This window comes from Salmo salar, chromosome 14, assembly GCF_965601325.2.
Source record: "Salmo salar chromosome 14, fSalSal1, whole genome shotgun sequence".
Taxonomy (NCBI): Eukaryota; Metazoa; Chordata; class Actinopteri; order Salmoniformes; family Salmonidae; genus Salmo; species Salmo salar.
This window is the reverse complement of record NC_138304.1, coordinates 76,300,526-76,317,142: the sequence shown is the minus strand read 5'-3', so window position 1 is coordinate 76,317,142 and position 16,617 is coordinate 76,300,526. Positions and strand designations below refer to the sequence as shown.

General features: G+C 41.7%; 2 protein-coding genes across 4 annotated transcripts; one reads left to right on the top strand and one right to left on the bottom strand.

The window, feature by feature from the left end:
* Positions 1 to 493: 493 nt before the first annotated feature.
* Positions 494 to 9,555, bottom strand: si:dkey-266f7.9 (phosphatidylinositol-specific phospholipase C). 3 transcript variants are annotated; one of them, XM_082961195.1, is made up of 5 exons: positions 9,343 to 9,553; positions 8,656 to 8,809; positions 2,713 to 2,806; positions 1,802 to 2,372; positions 494 to 1,723 (listed from the first exon to the last, which is right to left on the bottom strand). In XM_082961195.1, the coding sequence occupies exons 3-5, from the start codon at positions 2,775 to 2,777 to the stop codon at positions 1,457 to 1,459; spliced, it is 903 nt and encodes a 300-aa protein (XP_082817321.1). In that variant the 5' UTR covers positions 2,778 to 2,806; positions 8,656 to 8,809; positions 9,343 to 9,553; the 3' UTR covers positions 494 to 1,456. The 3 variants fall into 3 exon arrangements, with proteins under 3 accessions (XP_082817321.1, XP_013997774.1, XP_013997775.2); XM_014142299.3 differs by lacking the exon at positions 8,656 to 8,809 and having other exon boundaries at positions 9,343 to 9,555; XM_014142300.3 differs by lacking the exons at positions 8,656 to 8,809; positions 9,343 to 9,553 and adding an exon at positions 6,238 to 6,385.
* Positions 9,556 to 10,317: 762 nt separating this feature from the next.
* Positions 10,318 to 16,127, top strand: LOC106570207 (protein rapunzel). Its single transcript, XM_014142291.3, has 3 exons — positions 10,318 to 10,437; positions 13,507 to 13,606; positions 14,613 to 16,127. The coding sequence occupies exons 1-3, from the start codon at positions 10,333 to 10,335 to the stop codon at positions 15,329 to 15,331; spliced, it is 924 nt and encodes a 307-aa protein (XP_013997766.2). The 5' UTR covers positions 10,318 to 10,332; the 3' UTR covers positions 15,332 to 16,127.
* The last annotated feature ends 490 nt before the right edge of the window (positions 16,128 to 16,617 follow it).

Below are 16,617 nucleotides of genomic sequence, written 5' to 3'. Positions count from 1 at the left end.
AACCTGTTTTAGCTCTGTCATCATGGGGTATTGTGCGTAGATTGCATTTTAAAAAATGTAATCCATTTTAGAATAAGGCTGTAACGTAACAAATTGTGGAAATGTCAAGGGACCTGAATACTTTCCGAAGGCACTGTATATACATTGTGCATAGTAATGTTGTAGGTCAAACTAGGTTTGTTATTTATTTACTGATTCATAACGATAAAATCAAAGGTTTCATTGTGGGAAAATTACTAGCATCGCACCTGCTTGGGACACAGGTCATGGTACCCCTACATTAAGAATATATCTATAAATAGCCATAGTAATGTTTTTGGTCAAACTAGGGATGATATTTATTTACTTATTCTTAACGATAAAAGCCAAGGTTTCAGTGTGTGAAAGTTGCTGTCATCAAACCTGCTTGAACACTGTTCAATTATTTCTACAGCTGTTTTCTTTCAAAATCTCCATTCAGTCAATACAAGTCCATTCACAAACAAAGCATACATTTTATGTGGATTAAAGCAATTTATTTCTATTGACAATTTTGAATAGCCTGTCCAATCATACAGCCATTGTGTCATTGTTGTGACTGAAACACTGCTGGGTTTGAAAGGGGTTAATATCTTAATGACATCACTGTCCAACAGATTAAACAATACCACATGTAAGGTTTGAAATCAATAACTCAAAGATGTCCTAATTGTTTTCCGTTTTGTGTTCATGTTTGTGGTGTGGCATTCTTCCCAAATGTGTCAGTTTTCTTTGAGCATTAACACTTACAGTTAATGTTCACTCCAAAATTAAAGTTTTTCAGACATTTTCAGATCTACTGCTGTGTAGGTCCAGCTATATGCTTCAATCCCAATATGAATGAGAAAGATGGGCGCCATAGGCATACTAGGGCTGTAGCTGGATTTACACAACGTGTGGGACGTAGATTAATCTCGACAATAGACAACTTTTGACGTCTAAACATATCTGGAAAACTTTGATTTTGGAGTGAACTAGCACTTTTAAATAGTGATAGTCAACTCCTATAGTTATTTTCTTGATGAGGTGCTACACAAATTAGAATTGCGACTCGTCCATGATCACCTGGCCAGCGGTCAAAATTTGGTATTGGACATCTTAACAACGTCATTTTCTGGTTGTATCTGGTTTTCTGGTTGTGGAGACCAGATGATAACCAGTTTATGATGTCTTACTTCCTTACAGTTAGTACACAACCTGACCATGACATCAGAAAATGTATCAGTCTGACATCATTGTAAACTGTTTTGTCCGCTTGTTGGAAAGTCAAGAGAGATGACAAACCTCACTGCTTCATTAAGTGGCAAGGCATAGTGAAAATAAGCATACAATGAGTAAAATGGACTCCCAATCCTCATGTAGTGTCCCAACAATTTTAATTTGAGGGTATCTATGTTGATTGTATGGTAGCAGGCTTAGTAGATGAGGGACCTCTCTCTCAGTTGAAGTTGATGATCATTTGAAGGAGGGGAGCAGCGGGGAAGTCCATGGTGATGATTCCGAAGCGCCTGTTCTGCCCTATCAGTGCCATCATGTAGTCGTACAGGCGGGCATTGATTCGCTGGGCGATGGCGTTGGGGTAGGCAAAGATGCCCGCTCCGCTGCCATAGGTGAGGAAGATATAGGCTTTGTTGCCCACAGGGGCAGCCTCCAGGTGTTCGTGCACACTTTGCCATTTCTCAGCCACATGCAGGAGGGTGGGGACCTGGGGAGACAACAAGCATATGAGACTCAATAAAAATGTTTAGCCACAATTTAATTTTCAAAATGACCATCTCCTTGCCTTCCAGTCGTCTGCAATGTCCAGGGAGCCGTAGCGCATGCCGAGGTCAGGTCCGCCAAAGTCCTGGAGGACAATGAGCTTCCCTCTGGCCTGTCCCACAGTTGGCATGAGCCGACTGTGCCACAGCATGTCCCAGTCGGCGTAAAGGTGAATGTAGCTGACCACCGCCCCGTAGATGTCAAAGGTCTCACTGAACTCCTCCTTGAGCCGCATCAGCACCGTCTCGCTGGGGTACTCACGTAGGAAGTCAGCCACGCCCTCCAGCACGTCACCGAAGTGCGCCCGCTGGTAGGACACACCGTGGTGTATGGTGAGGTTGCCACGCACATGGCGCACACGAACGTCCAGGAAGCGCACACCGGCACGCAACTGCGACGCCAGGCTCCAGGACTGGCACTCAGCCAAGGCGCCGCCGTAGATGGCCATGGTGTTGTGGGTGCCAGGCATGGTGACCTCGGACAGCGGGCGGCTGTCCGGGAGGTCCGCCATCCAGGAGGGGTTGAGGAACTCGGGGGCCGGAGTGTCGTCATAGTCAGGCCTCTGGATGGCGCTGTTGCTCAAGCCAACAGCCCTGGTGGGTAATTAGATCAAAGGTCAATACCTAATCCCAAAGTTCAATACCTAATCCCAAAGTTAGCTAATTATATTACTCATAACTGACTCTCACACCACTCTTACACTACTTCTCTAGAGTTGTGTCTAAATTCTCCTGAATGACGTCCTCTCCTTATCTCCTTTGCTTCATAACTGCATAAGTCTGAGATTGGCCTCTTCTATATTGTTCTGTCCTCTCCAGTCATTCAGATTAGTGCTAATGAAGGAAAGAAGACTGTGAGTCTCCTTAAACTATTCAAGACTATTGAGACACAACCCAGGGGTTGTCAGGACTACCTTTGAAATAAGATACTCACCCCAGTAGGGTCATCAGCTCGATAAGCATCTTCCCCATCCTGGGGACTCCTTTGGTGCTTGCCATGTCTGATTCTTCAGTTATATTAATGGGGACTGAGTTTGGGGGCAAGAAAAGGAAGCACAGATGAATCTCAGGGAAATTGTTTGGTGCTTTAGTTTTAGAATAGCAGCAATACAGGAATTGTTTTGTGATTTTTGGTTTGGGGGGTTACAGGTACAGTGAGTGAAAAAAGTATTTGATCCCGTGCTGATTTTGTACATTTGCCCACTGACAAAGAAATGATCAGTCTATAATTTTAATGGTAGGTTAATTTGAACAGTGAGAGACAGAATAACAACAAAACAATCCAGAAAAACGCATGTCAAAAATGTTATAAATTGATTTGCATTTTAATGATGGAAATAAGTATTTGACCCCCTCTCAATCAGAAAGATTTCTGGCTCCCAGGTGTCTTTTATACAGGTAACAAGCTGAGATTAAGAGCACACTCTTAAAGGGAGTGCTCCTAATCTCAGTTTGTTACCTGTATAAAAGACACCTGTCCACAGAAGGAATCAATCAATCAGATTCCAAACTCTCCACCATGGCCAAGACCAAAGAGCTCTCCAAGGATGTCAGATACAAGATTGTAGACCTACACAAGGCTGGAATGGGCTACAAGACCATCGCCAAGCAGCTTGGTGAGAAGGTGACAACAGTTGGTGTGATTATTCGCAAATGGAAGAAACACAAAAGAACTGTCAATCTCCCTCGGCCTGGGGCTCCATGCAAGATCTCACCTCGTGGAGTTGCAATGATCATGAGAACGGTGAGGAATCAGCCCAAAACTACATGGGATGATCTTGTCAATGATCTTAAGGCAGCTGAGACCATAGTCACCAAGAACACAATTGGTAACACACTACGCCGTGAAGGACTGAAATCCTGCAGCGCTCACAAGGTCCTCCTGCTCAAGAAAGCACATATACATGCCCGTCTGAAGTTTGCCAATGAACATCTGAATGATTCAGAGGACAACTGGGTGAAAGTCTTGTGGTCAGATGAGACCAAAATGGAGCTCTTTGACATCAACTCAAATCGCCGTGTTTGGAGGAGGAGGAATGTTGCCTATGACCCCAAGAACACCATCCCCACCGTCAAACATGGAGGTGGAAACATTATGCTTTGGGGGTGTTTTTCTGCTAAGGGGACAGGACAACTTCACCGCATCAAAGGGACGATGGACGGGGCCATGTACTGTCAAATCTTGGGTGAGAACCTCCTTCCCTCAGCCAGGGCATTGAAAATGGGTCGTGGATGGGTATTCCAGCATGACAATGACCCAAAACACACGGCCAAGGCAACAAAGGAGTGGCTCAAGAAGAAGCACATTAAGGTCCTGGAGTGGCCTAGCCAGTCTCCAGACCTTAATCCCATAGAAAATCTGTGGAGGGAGCTGAAGGTTCGAGTTGCCAAACGTCAGCCTCAAAACCTTAATGACTTGGAGAAGATCTGCAAAGAGGAGTGGGACAAAATCCCTCCTGAGATGTGTGCAAACCTGGTGGCCAACTACAAGAAACATCTGACCTCTGTGATTACCAACAAGGGTTTTGCCACCAAGTACTAAGTCATGTTTTGCAGAGGGGTCAAATACTTATTTCTCTCATTAAAATGCAAATCAATTTATAAAATTTTTGACATGCGTTTTTCTGGATGTTTTTGTTGTTATTCTTTCTCTCACTGTTCAAATAAACCTACCATTAAAATTATAGACTGAACATTTCTTTGTCAGTGGGCAAATGTACAAAATCAGCAGGGGATCAAATACTTTTTTCCCTCACTGTACAATATCCATTTCCATTTCCATTTCCATTATAATCAGTTTATATAAAATGTACCTGTGGGCTGCACACAAAAGAAAAATGCAAGCAAGAAATACATAGAGTTTTAAGTAATAATAAATTCAGTATAAACAGGAAAAGATAATTGACATCATTATTTACAGAATTAGGTACATTTGTCCAGGCCTCAATTATTCCTTGACTAGCAGCACCATTCATTCTCGCTGTCGATAATTCTAATGTTATCAGTTCTAATAGTAACGGTATCCACTGGTGAACTGGGAGAGAGTGAGGTGATTGCCATCTAAGAGCCAACATATTTTTTGCGCTCTCATTATTAAGTAACATAATAGATGCAAAGTATTGAATATTTACGATGATGCATTTCAAAATACATTTTGTAACTTTCATTTTGTAACTTTGCCCCAGAAACAATTAACTGAAGGGCACCCCCACATCATATGAAGGAATGTGCCTACCTGATTCAGGGGACTGAGTGAACAGTTGGGGCCAATTTCATCATAAAACATTTTAAATACAGATAAATATAGATACCAAGGTCAACATTTTAAAAACAGATAAATATAGATACCAAGGTCATATTTTTTCATATTAGGGTTGTTCAGATTCAATTATATCTGTGGACAATACTTTTTTAATGGCTAGTTCAGAATATGGGCTTTCCCAAAGTTGTTTATAGAGATCAGTCCTTTCGGGAGCCCAGATCATTCATTTATAAATACCATCATTGGATGGTTCGGTAGTTGGGTTTCCCAAGAGACTCCATAGGCCAGCATAGCTGCCCTAAATTGTAAATATTGAAAAAAGGAGTTACTTGGTAATGTGCATGGATCCTTCAAATCTGTGAATCTTCTCAAACCATTACTGTCCATGATACTGGCAAGGGAACAGATTCCACATTTGGACCATTCGGGGGGGGGGGGTGCAAAAGTCCGCCCTCCAGATCACAAGTCATCATTGTGAAATATTGGAGTATGGGCATGCCATTTTGATTCCCAGTTCCTTTGTTTTCAATTTTGCGCCAGATAGAGATTGTGTAAGCAATAATAGGACCAAAGCGTATTTTAATGTCACGGCGGTATAAAGGATCGGGAGACATGCACAGGAATGGGTAATAGGGATTTTTATTGACCCAAATTACAGCGTGCCATGTAAAGGCACGGGGATGAAGACCAAACAAACACGTTTACAAACATAGGGTTGAAACCCAAACAAAAGAGCGAGGCGTACCTCGAATAAATACACAATCGCACAATGATTATCACACGGGACGAGACCCGTAATCATCTGCACATTACACGTAGCACGAACGCCAAAACAACACAGCACAGGTACTCACAAGACAAACGGACAAAAAGGACAATGGTGAACAAAGGGCACACTTATACAATTACTAATCAAATGGGAATAGGGACCAGGTGTGCGTAATGACAGTTCCGGAGGGATCTGTGACATTTACATTGTTCAAGGGATATATCAGGGAAGACCATCTCTTCCAGGGCAATAGGAGACACCATATGTCTCTTTATACTCAGCCAGGGGGCGGTAGAATAATGTCTAAACCAATTTAGAATGGGACGAAACGCTAGTGCCTGGAAATACAATTTAAAGTTATAAATACAATTTAAAGTTTGGTACGTCTTTCCCTTGTAAGTTTGTTAATTTTAGCCAGAATTGCTTACCTTTCCATATACATTTTGATTCCACACTATGTAGTTTGTCCCAATAGCCAGAAGGGGGAGCAATGGGAAGCATTGAACTCCAGAAATTCAGCCGTGGCAGTAGACTCATTTGACAATAGATATTCTGCTGGTTAAAGCAACTGGGAAGTTATTCCATCTACAGAGGAACGTGTTAAAGTGATTTAAGCATTCTGTTAAAGTTAAAACAATGCCATTATTCATTAAATAAATTGTATCAATAGCATGTCAACTATTAAGGGGTTTATGAATGCTTATTCATGAAAGTTATTATAAAATGTTAACAAAAGGTATTATTTGAAATCAACACAAGCAACTTAAGAGCCTGTTGCTCATTTGTTTTTCGTAAGAGGTGCAAATGCCAACAGATACATGTTTTTCAGCTTTTTTGGGGAGGAGATCAGGTGGTTAACTCAATTGGAACTACAGTGCCTTCAGAAAGTATTCATACCCCTTTACTTATTCCACATTTTGTTGTGTTACAGCCTGAATTAAAAATTGATTAAATCATTTTTTTCTCACCCATCTACACACTATACCCCATAATGACAAAATGAAAACATGTTTTTAGAAATTTTTGCAAATCTATTGTAAATGGAATACAGACATATTTCATTTACATAAGTATTCACATCCCTGTGTCAATACTTTGCAGAAGTACCTTCGGCGATTACTGTTGTGAGTCTTTTTGGGTAAGTCTCTAAGAGCTTTGCATACTTGGATTGTACAATATTTGCACATGATTCTTTTTTAAATTCTTCAAGCTTTGTCAAGTTGATTGTTGATCATTGCTAGACAGACATTTTCAAGTCTTTCCATAGATTTTCAAGCCAATTTAAGTCAAAACTGGCCACTCAGGAACATTCAATGTTGTCTTGTCAAGCAACATCAAATCAAATTTTATTGGTCACATATACATATTTAGCAGATGTTATTGCGGGTGTAGCTAAATACTTGTGTTCCTAGCTCCAACAGTGCAGTAGTATCTAACAATTTGGTACATCAGTGTAGATTTGTCCTTGTGTTTTAGGTTATTGTCCTTCTGAAAGGTTGGAAAGCAGACTGTACTAGGTTTTCCTCTGGGATTTAGCTTGTGCTACTATAGACTACAAAGGGAAGCACAGACGAGAGCTGCCCAGTGACACGAGCCTACCTACATGTATTCCGTTTTGTTTTATCCCCCCAAACAACTAGTCCGTGCTGATAAGCATACCCATAACATGATGCAGCCACCACAACACTTTAAAATATGAAAAGTGGTACTCAGTGATGTGTTGTGTTGGATCTGCCCCAAACATAACGTTTTGTATTCAGGACAAAAAGTGAATTTCTTATCAATTTTTTTTCCCAGTATTACTTAACAGGATGCATGTTTTGCAATTTTTTTTATTCTTTACAGGCTTCCTTCTTTTCACTCTGCCATTTAGGTTAGTATTGTGGAGTAACTATGTTGTTGATCCATCCCCGGTTTTCTCAAACTCTAGCTGTTTTAAAATGACAATTGGCCTCATGATGAAATCCAATGAAATCTCTCCGGAAACGGAGTTAAAGAAGCATGCCTGAATCTTTGCAGTGACTGGGTGTATTGGTACACCATCCAAAGCCTAATTAATTTCTTCACCATGCTCAAACAGATATTCAATATGTGCTTATTTTTTATTTTGTTTACCCATCTACCAATTGGTGCCCTTCTTTGCAAGGCATTGAAAAACCTTCCTGGTCTTTGTGGTTGGATCTGAACATGAAATTCACTACTCAATTGAGGGACATTGTATATAATTGCATGTGTGGAGTACAGAGATGGGGTAGTCATTCAAAAATCATGTTAACCACTTATTGAACACGGAATGAGTCCATGCAACTTATTATGCGATTGGTTAAGCACATTTTTACTCCTGAACTTATTTAAGCTTGCCATAACAAACGGGTTGAATACGTACTGACTCAAGACATTTCAGCTTAAAAAAATTATAGTAATAATTTAAAATATGTTCTACAAACAAAATTTCACTTTGACATTATATGGTATTGGGTTTAGATCAGTAACACAACATCTAAATGTAATACATTTTAAATTCAGGCTGTAACACAACAAAATGTGTCACGCCCTGACCTGAGAGAGAGGGTTTGTTTCTCTATGTGGTTAGGTCAGGGTGTGGGGTGGGCATTCTATGATGTCTATTTCTTTGTTTTGAGCGGAGTATGGTTCCTAATCAGAGGCAGCTGTCTATTGTTATCTCTGATTAGGAATCATACTTAGGCAGCCTTTCCCCACCTGTAGTTGTGGGATCTTTATTTTGTACTGCTTGTTAAGCTTACAAGACGTTACGGTTGTATTCATTGTTTGTTCCTTTTGTTTGTAGTGTTCTGAGGGAAATAAAGACTATAATGAACACTTACCACGCTGCGCTTTGGTCCACTCCTTTAGACGATCGTGACAGAATGTGGAAAAATTCAAGGGGTGTGAATACCTTCTGAAGGCACTGTGTACAATATGCACTTGTGGACACAGGTGAAACCTAGAGTAGTTTTCCCACTACAAAAGGTAAAGGTTCTGCAAAAGGTAAAGATCACACTATTGATTACCTAACTCTTGTCAAACTTAGGTTACATAAATAGAAACATAACTTTATTTCTTATGCTGACTGCTAGTTTAAATTATGTCACTTGTTACCTATTTCAATACAAGTGCTTATAGATTTGTTTTAACCTACAGTAGTTTATTTTCAGTTATTCCTTGCTTTGTCAGAGTTGACCGCAGAGCAATTTCCTAGATGATCCCTAAATTAATATATCCTCCTTTTCAAAAATATGGTTAACCTCTAAACCAGACTTAAAGATAATATAAACCTAGGATGCAATTGTATGTGGCTCAAAAACAGCACAGATGTACAGTAGGCATAATAAAAGCAAGCAAGCCCATGAAAAAGTTGGCAGCGATACGGGCAAAGTACAGGCAATGAATGAATTCGATGTGAACCCAGTTCACCCCACAAGGAATTTCTATGGCAGGCTAAACCTTTCTAAGCCCAGATCCAAACATGAGTTCCTCCATTCTAGCGACCACAGTATCAATACCCTTGTTACCTGAACCCAAAAGGTGGGAGTCTTCGGCCTGACAACCCTGCAGCCAAAGGAGGACAGCGAGCGAGAGAGAGACAGAGACGGACTGAATGAACGAGCGAGGGGGCATGTTGATGGGGGATGTTGATGTAGCAGATCCCATGGAAAGCTGGGTGGGTTCAACATCAGTGTGTGAGAGGGGGGCGCTCGCTCGCTTGACCGATCACGCCACTGTTGTTTCAGACCGACTGTTCGGCGTGCTCTCTCTCTCTCACACACACACACACACACACACACACACACACACACACACACACACACACACACACACACACACAGGGGCAACTGTGTAACCATAAACAATGGTTTAAAATTCAATACACAATAACCTGTAATTCCAGCTATCTTTTGGTAGTAAGTTTAGCAAACTCATGTTTATCGTTCACTGTCTCATCATATTTTCGTATGTTTGCTGTGCTTGTGATATTAATTGTGCCTTAGTGCCAAATAGAAATATATAAAGTGAAATTAACTTTTTGGTAACACTTTACTTGATGCACAGCATCATAACACGTTATGACACGGTCATAACCATGTCATAATATGTCATAGTAGCTGTCGTAACTTGTCATAACCTGTCACAATATGGTCATAACACTGTCATGACCCATATTTATGCCTGTTGTGACATATATTGCGTTATTTTATGATTGGTTATGACACCTATATAATAGTGTCAAAACCCACATTTATTGAAATGTGTTTTTTCCCTAACAAGAAGTTTTCTTTCGTTTAAAAGTTTGTTTCTTAAGTCCTTTGTTGTTGTTATAATTAATTCTCCACAGTTATGTTATTTTCATCATTAAATAACTTGTAGAAAATACACTTTATGACACTGTCATAAAACATAACCATCCTGTGTTACATTACTTGGACTAAGAAAATGCACTTTATGACACTGTCAAGAAACATTATGACCATCATAATCATATAAGCCAGATAGGCCTACCTACCATGTACATGCCCTTATGTCAGTCATCGGTCAAAAAGAGGGTGTCTTGTCCTGCTCCTGAAATCTGTTCCTGCATTCATCCCAGTCACCAGAAACAGAACATTGGGGTAGGTGCATGTCTCACATCAGTGTGTGCGCAATTACAATAATAATTCAATATGGTTAATCTCACAAAATGTTATATAACAAAAACATACTGTTCAGAAAATCAAATCAAATTTTATTTGTCACATGCGCCGAATACAACAGGTGTAGACCTTACAGTGAAATGCTTACTTACAAGCCCTTAACCAACAATGCAGTTTTAAGAAAAATACCTGAAAAACTAAGAAATACCGGGTACCGGTAAGTTGAGGTAATTGAGGTAATATATACATGTGGGTAGAGTTATTTAACTGACTTATGCATAGATAATAACAGAGAGTAGCAGCAGCGTTAAAGAGGGGGCAATGCAAGTAGTCTGGGTAGCCATTTCATTAGATGTTCAATGGTCTTATGGCTTGGGGGAAGAAGCTGTTTAGAAGCCTCTTGGATCTAGACTTGGCGCTTCAGTACCGCTAGCCGTGCGGAAGCAGTGAGAACAGTCTATGACTAGGGTGGCTGGAGTCTTTGACAGTTTTTAGGGCCTTCGTCTGACACCGCCTGGTATAGAGTTCCTGGATAGCAGGAAGCTTGGTCCCAGTGATGTACTGGGCCATACACACTACCCTCTGTAGTGCCTTGCGGTCGTAGGCCGAGTAGTTGCCATACCAGGCAGTGATGCAACCAGTCAGGATGCTCTCGATGGTGCAACTGTTGAACCTTTTGAGGATCTGAGGACCCATGACAAATCTTTTCAGTCTCCTGAGGGGGAATAGGTTTTGTCGTGCCCTCTTCATGACTGTCATGGTGTGCTTGGACCATGTTAGTTTGTGGACACCAAGGAACTTGAAGCTCTCAACCTGCTCCACTACAGCCCCGTCGATGAGAATGGGGGTGTGCTCGGTACTCCTTTTCTTGTAGTCCACAATCATCTCCTTAGTCTTGATCACGTTGAGGGAGAGGTTGTTGTCCTGGCACCACACGGCCAGGTCTCTGACCTCCTCCCTATATGCTGTCTCGTCGTTGTTGGTGATCAGGCCTGCCACTGTTGTGTCATCAGCAAACTTAATGATGGTGTTGGATTCTTGGCAGGCTGTGCAGTCATGAGTGAACAGTGCGAATATTGCCTGTAATCCATGGCTTCTGGTTGGGATATGTACGTACAGTCACTGTGGGGACGGCGTCCTTGATGCACTTAATTGATAAAGCCAGTGACTGATGTTGTGTACCCCTCAATGCCATCGGAAGAGTCCCGGAAAATATTCCAGTCTGTGCTAGCAAAACAGTCCTGTAGCTTAGCATCTGCTTCATCTGACCACTTTTTTATTGACCGAGTCACTGGTGCTTCCTGCTTAAAATTTTGCTTGTAAGCAGGAATCGGGAGGACAGAATTATGGTCAAATTTGCCATATGGAGGGCGAGGGAGAGCTTTGTATGCTTCTCTGTGTGTGGAGTAAAAGTGGTCTAGAGTTTTTTTTCCCTCTGGTTGCACATTTAACATAGAAATGAGGTAAAACAGATTTCCCTGCATTAAAGTCCCCGGCCACTAGGAGCGCTGCCTCTGGATGAGCGTTTTCCGGTTTGCTTATGGCAGTATATAGCTCATTGAGTGTGGTCTTAGTGCCAGCATCAGTCTGTGGTGGTATGTAGACAGCTACGAAAAATACGGATGAAAACTCTCTAGGTAGGTAGTGTGGTCTACAGCTTATCATGAGATACACTAACTCAGGCGAGCAAAACCTTGAGAAATCCTTAGATATCGTGCACCAGTTGTTGTTTACAAATATACATAGACCGCCACCCCTTGTCTTACCAGAGGCTGATGTTCTATCCTGCCGATGCAGTGTGTAACCCGCCAGCTGTATATTAATCATGTCGTCGTTCAGCCACGACTCGGTGAAACATAAGATATTACAGTTTTTAATGTCCCGTTAGTAGGATGTACGTGCTTTTAGCTCATCCAATTTATTTTCCAGCGATTGTGCGTTGGCCAGTAGTATGGATGGAAAGGGCAGATTAGCCACTCATCGGCAGATCCTCACAAGGCACTCCGATCTCTTTCCGCGATATCTTTTCCGTCTCTTTCTCCTGCGAATGACGGGTATGAGGGCCTGTTCGGGTGTCTGGAGTAAATCCCTCTCGTCCGACTCTCGTACTGTTGACAAGAAGGCTAATGTGTAATGGAATGTTTTGCCTGTGTGGTAGGTTTTGTGGGTTTTTACACTCTTGTGTAGGTGTCATAACCAGCAATAAAACAATGCAATATATGTCACAAAAGGTTATGACAAGGTATTTCAGCTGTTATGACATATTATGACATGGTTATGACCGTTTCGTAACGTGTTATGACGCTGGGTGTCAAGTAAAGTGTTAACAAATGTTATTTTCACATCACAATGGCAATGTTACCATCAATAAAACTCTTAAATAATTGAAGAGGAAAATAATGGAGCCTTTGTTTGTTGTCATTGGACAATGAAAACAAATCAATATAGATGGCGGCAAGCAGACAGGTATTTTGTTATAATCTTTGATGAGCCTTTATGAATAAGGCTAATTATGTATCTTTATGTTTTCAACTTGTCTTTTTGACAAGAGAACATATGTAGACACTAGTATGATGCTAGAGATAATGAATATAAGGTTTAAAAGTGGTGAAGTGCACCTTTTCTTATACCTATGTAGTAACAGTGTAATTACTACAGTGTTGTTGCATAGTAACTTAGTGATTGCTTCGTAATTGCATACCACTGGTTGAGCAGTTTTTGTAATTAAATACGTTTAATGAGTCCCTGATTATTGTGTGCAAAATTGCTTAATTTCATTTCTGTACAACTCACATTAAATTACTGAAGTACAATGTAACATCAATAAGATGTTGTTACTAGTGTAATAACAGAGTTACACAGGTATAAGATACATTTCATGTAAAGTGAGTAATACAGGCTTACAACGATTCCGAACATGTGATCTCATAGGGCTGCTCACTGCTTGGTTTACAGCCACAAAGCAGCCAGCTGCATTTCCCCCTCCATCCAATCAGCACACCCCAAACAAGAGTCATGTTTCCTTGTTCCTCTGTCCTTATATGGCAGAAAGTAGGCTGGGCTTCTCAGACGGGGACTCTTGGAAAATGGTCGCTTGGAAATACTGACAGCTTGAATAAAGAGAAGGATAACAACAGCTTGACCTCAGGTAAACAGAAGAAATTTAGCCGTAAGGGCTTTATATTATCTTTTGGGGTTTTATCTGAAAAGGAACACTTTATATTTAAGTCAAAAGGGAAATCAGTGGTTCATGATACATGTTTGTGGTTGGAGAAACAGGAAATGAGTGTAGTTAGACCAAAATGAATGTGATTTACTCAAATGGATCTCTGAATTGATGTACAGTACACTGGCATGTGCCTTTATCATTTTGTTTTTCTTTAGAAAAACTTGCCGGTGTAATAGGTCGTCAATGATTGTATTTAATGTATCCAGGCGACACACCCACTGGTCTTCCAGATTTTTTTCCTTGGGTATGATGAGTAAGAGCTAAGCTATGAACTAGGGTTGTATATAATTTGCAGAGCCACACAAATCAGTTTGTGTATACACACAGAACAACATACACTCCCTTTCATAGGTGACCCAAATGTATGTTGTCCTGTGTGAGGTTTGAATTTAGAAGCCCTGTATCTGAATGAAATACTGTACTTGATTCCAACTGATCGCTAACAGCCATAAATATGAAAAAAAAGATTGATAATGAAAGATATGTTCTCTTAGAAAGACATAGTCTCTAATTCTCTCTCAAATAAGATAACAGTTCATCTTGGCTTCTAAACCGAAGTAATTATTGACTTGTTGCCCTGGCCTAGTGACTTGTTACTTACTACACAACTAGAGGCTTTGTGAGGGGTGTTACTCAGGAGTATTAAAACTGTAGCTTGATACATAAAGCTAAAAGACACAAAGTGACATAATGCATGTGTGGAATGCAACTTGAGAACTAAGATACCCAATTTTTTCAGCAGCATTAAAAGTAATAAGATTCTTCTGAAACATTAGTCGATCTCCCCCATCTACAAGAAAAGCTTAAATAGAAACTGTTCAGTTCATTGCCTACCCTCACACAACAGCCTGACACTGTCGGGTTTCTCTCTCTCCTTTTGCTTTCTCTTTCTCTTCATCATTATATTTTTCGCTCTCTCTGTCAGAGTCACAGACGCTAACGTCGATGGCTGAGGCTGGGCAAATCAGAAAGACAGCGGTCAAGGTGTTGGGTTGCGTGGAGAAGGTCTCCTCCTTCGCCTCGTCCATCGACCCCCTCTTCGGCATCGTCTCCTCCTTGGTGGGGGTGGTGCGCACAGGCCTGGTGGGCGAGGAGGCGCACGCCCTGGACAAGGACTTCCAGGTGGTACACGGCAAGTTGCAGAGCATCTCGGCGAAAAACCATCAGTGCCTGCGGCAGATCCGTGTAGACGAGGTCAATGAGACGTTCGGCAAGTATGAAGAGTACATCAAGCACCAGTATGCCGCCTTCAGCTCCATGGTGACGATGGTGAGGAAGGACCCAGAGGGAGCGCGGCGCCACATGGCCAACTTCGAGCGGGCCTACGAGAGGGATAAGAGTGACCTGAGCCTGGACGTGTACTACCGAGGCGTCATGGGCACCGGGTCAGTGTTTGGAAGGCCCCTGCTAAAGGTGTACCTGGAGCACTGTGACGGAGACCGCAGGGTTATGGAGCACCGGTGCTCTCACCTGGGCCACCTGTTCCACATCGGCCTGATCGCTCTCATGGCCTACACAGCGGTGACGGAGGACGACGAGGAAGAGGTGCGGGAGAAGTGGGCCAAGCGCGTGGAGGACATCCAAGCCAAGATGCAGGAGGTTTTGAGCCAGTGCAAAGAGGAGGAGGAGAGGAGTCCGCCCTAAAGCTTGGGAAAGGGGAGAGGTGGAGGCCCTGTCCAGAAATAACCCCTACTCCCAGTCCTGAAGTGCTACTGGGTGTGCAGTATGTCCTGGGTGTTCCTGCCCTGCTCTAATACATCTGATTCTACTAATCAGCTGCTCATCTTGAGCCTAATTAGCTAAACCAGATATGTTAGAGCAGGGATGGAATAAAAGCCTGCAGACCCAGTGGTTATCCAGGAGGAGGGATGGCCACCCCTGCTCTAACCCCCTTGTTAGAACTGGATAGGTACGCACAAAATGGCTGTAGCTCCACCGTGCCCTCAGAGGCATGGTGGACTTTTTGCAAAATATTTTGCTTAGACCTGTCCAATTTATTCCGATCAACACAAGTGCCAAGGGGTCGGGGCTAAGGGTTGATTGTCGACAGGGCCAGCGATTGAAGGGAGCTTCGGTGGGTTAGAAGTGGAGTTTTGTGGTTTGGTGGTTAAAACTGTATAGAAGTGGTTCCCAATTTCTCAGTAACCAGACTCATTTAAGTGGACCAAGTAAAACAAGGAAATCATATATTATGTGTATTATTAATAGATGGAAAACCAAATTCACAGTAAAAGCAATCAAAATATGTTTTCTTTGTTTGTGCACATAAACTGCATGTTTATTTTGGTTAACTGAACTCTGTTGTTGTGGTAATTGTTCCTAGTTTGAATTTGTGTTCATACCGCTGCCTTATATTAGGCTACCTGCCAATACTTGCTCTGGCTGTCTGGTAATCTCTTATACTCTGTCTTCAATAAAGAAGTCTAAATTATGACCAATATTACAGTATGTACAAGACATATGACTGAAAACCTAGTACCATTTCTCTCTCTCACAGAATTATAGAGCAACCCTATTAGTTATCTTGACCTGAAGTATTATGGATAGACCTAAAGAGCTAAAACATGTTATATTGGTCTTACAATAGAGAATAGCCATACATGGGGAAAGTTTGCTATGTTGCCTATCACACCATACATCAGGGGTTCCCAACCTAGGGACCTTCCTTGATTTGAGAGATACAGTTTGCTATGGTTAATACCGATCAAAAACAACGCAAACATCCGCGATGCTTTAGGCTAGAAAAGCAGTAATTTGCCAGATGAAGATGTGACTGATGCACATGAGAATATCTTTGGTTTGTCTCTATGACATTCAGAAGCTGAGCCACGACCTTCTAAAGTCGAGGAGTCAAATAAATCGGACGTTGCTTGGGAAGTAAATGCAAACACAAGCTAGGTTTCCATCCAATTGGCGACAGCTTTTCATGC

Excerpts from the sequence above, each read along its gene's own strand:
- LOC106570207 (XM_014142291.3), top strand. The coding sequence starts at position 10,333 with ATGTACATGCCCTTATGTCAGTCATCGGTCAAAAAGAGGGTGTCTTGT. Across the intron at positions 10,438-13,506 it reads ACCAGAAACAGAACATTGGG|AAAGTAGGCTGGGCTTCTCA; the intron begins GTAGGTGCATGT and ends CTTATATGGCAG. Across the intron at positions 13,607-14,612 it reads TAACAACAGCTTGACCTCAG|AGTCACAGACGCTAACGTCG; the intron begins GTAAACAGAAGA and ends TCTCTCTGTCAG.
- si:dkey-266f7.9 (XM_014142299.3), bottom strand. The coding sequence starts at position 9,481 with ATGGGATCTGCTACATCAACATCCCCCATCAACATGCCCCCTCGCTCG. Across the intron at positions 2,807-9,342 it reads CTCCCACCTTTTGGGTTCAG|TCCCCATTAATATAACTGAA; the intron begins GTAACAAGGGTA and ends CCCCAAACTCAG. Across the intron at positions 2,373-2,712 it reads GAGCTGATGACCCTACTGGG|GGCTGTTGGCTTGAGCAACA; the intron begins GTGAGTATCTTA and ends ATTACCCACCAG.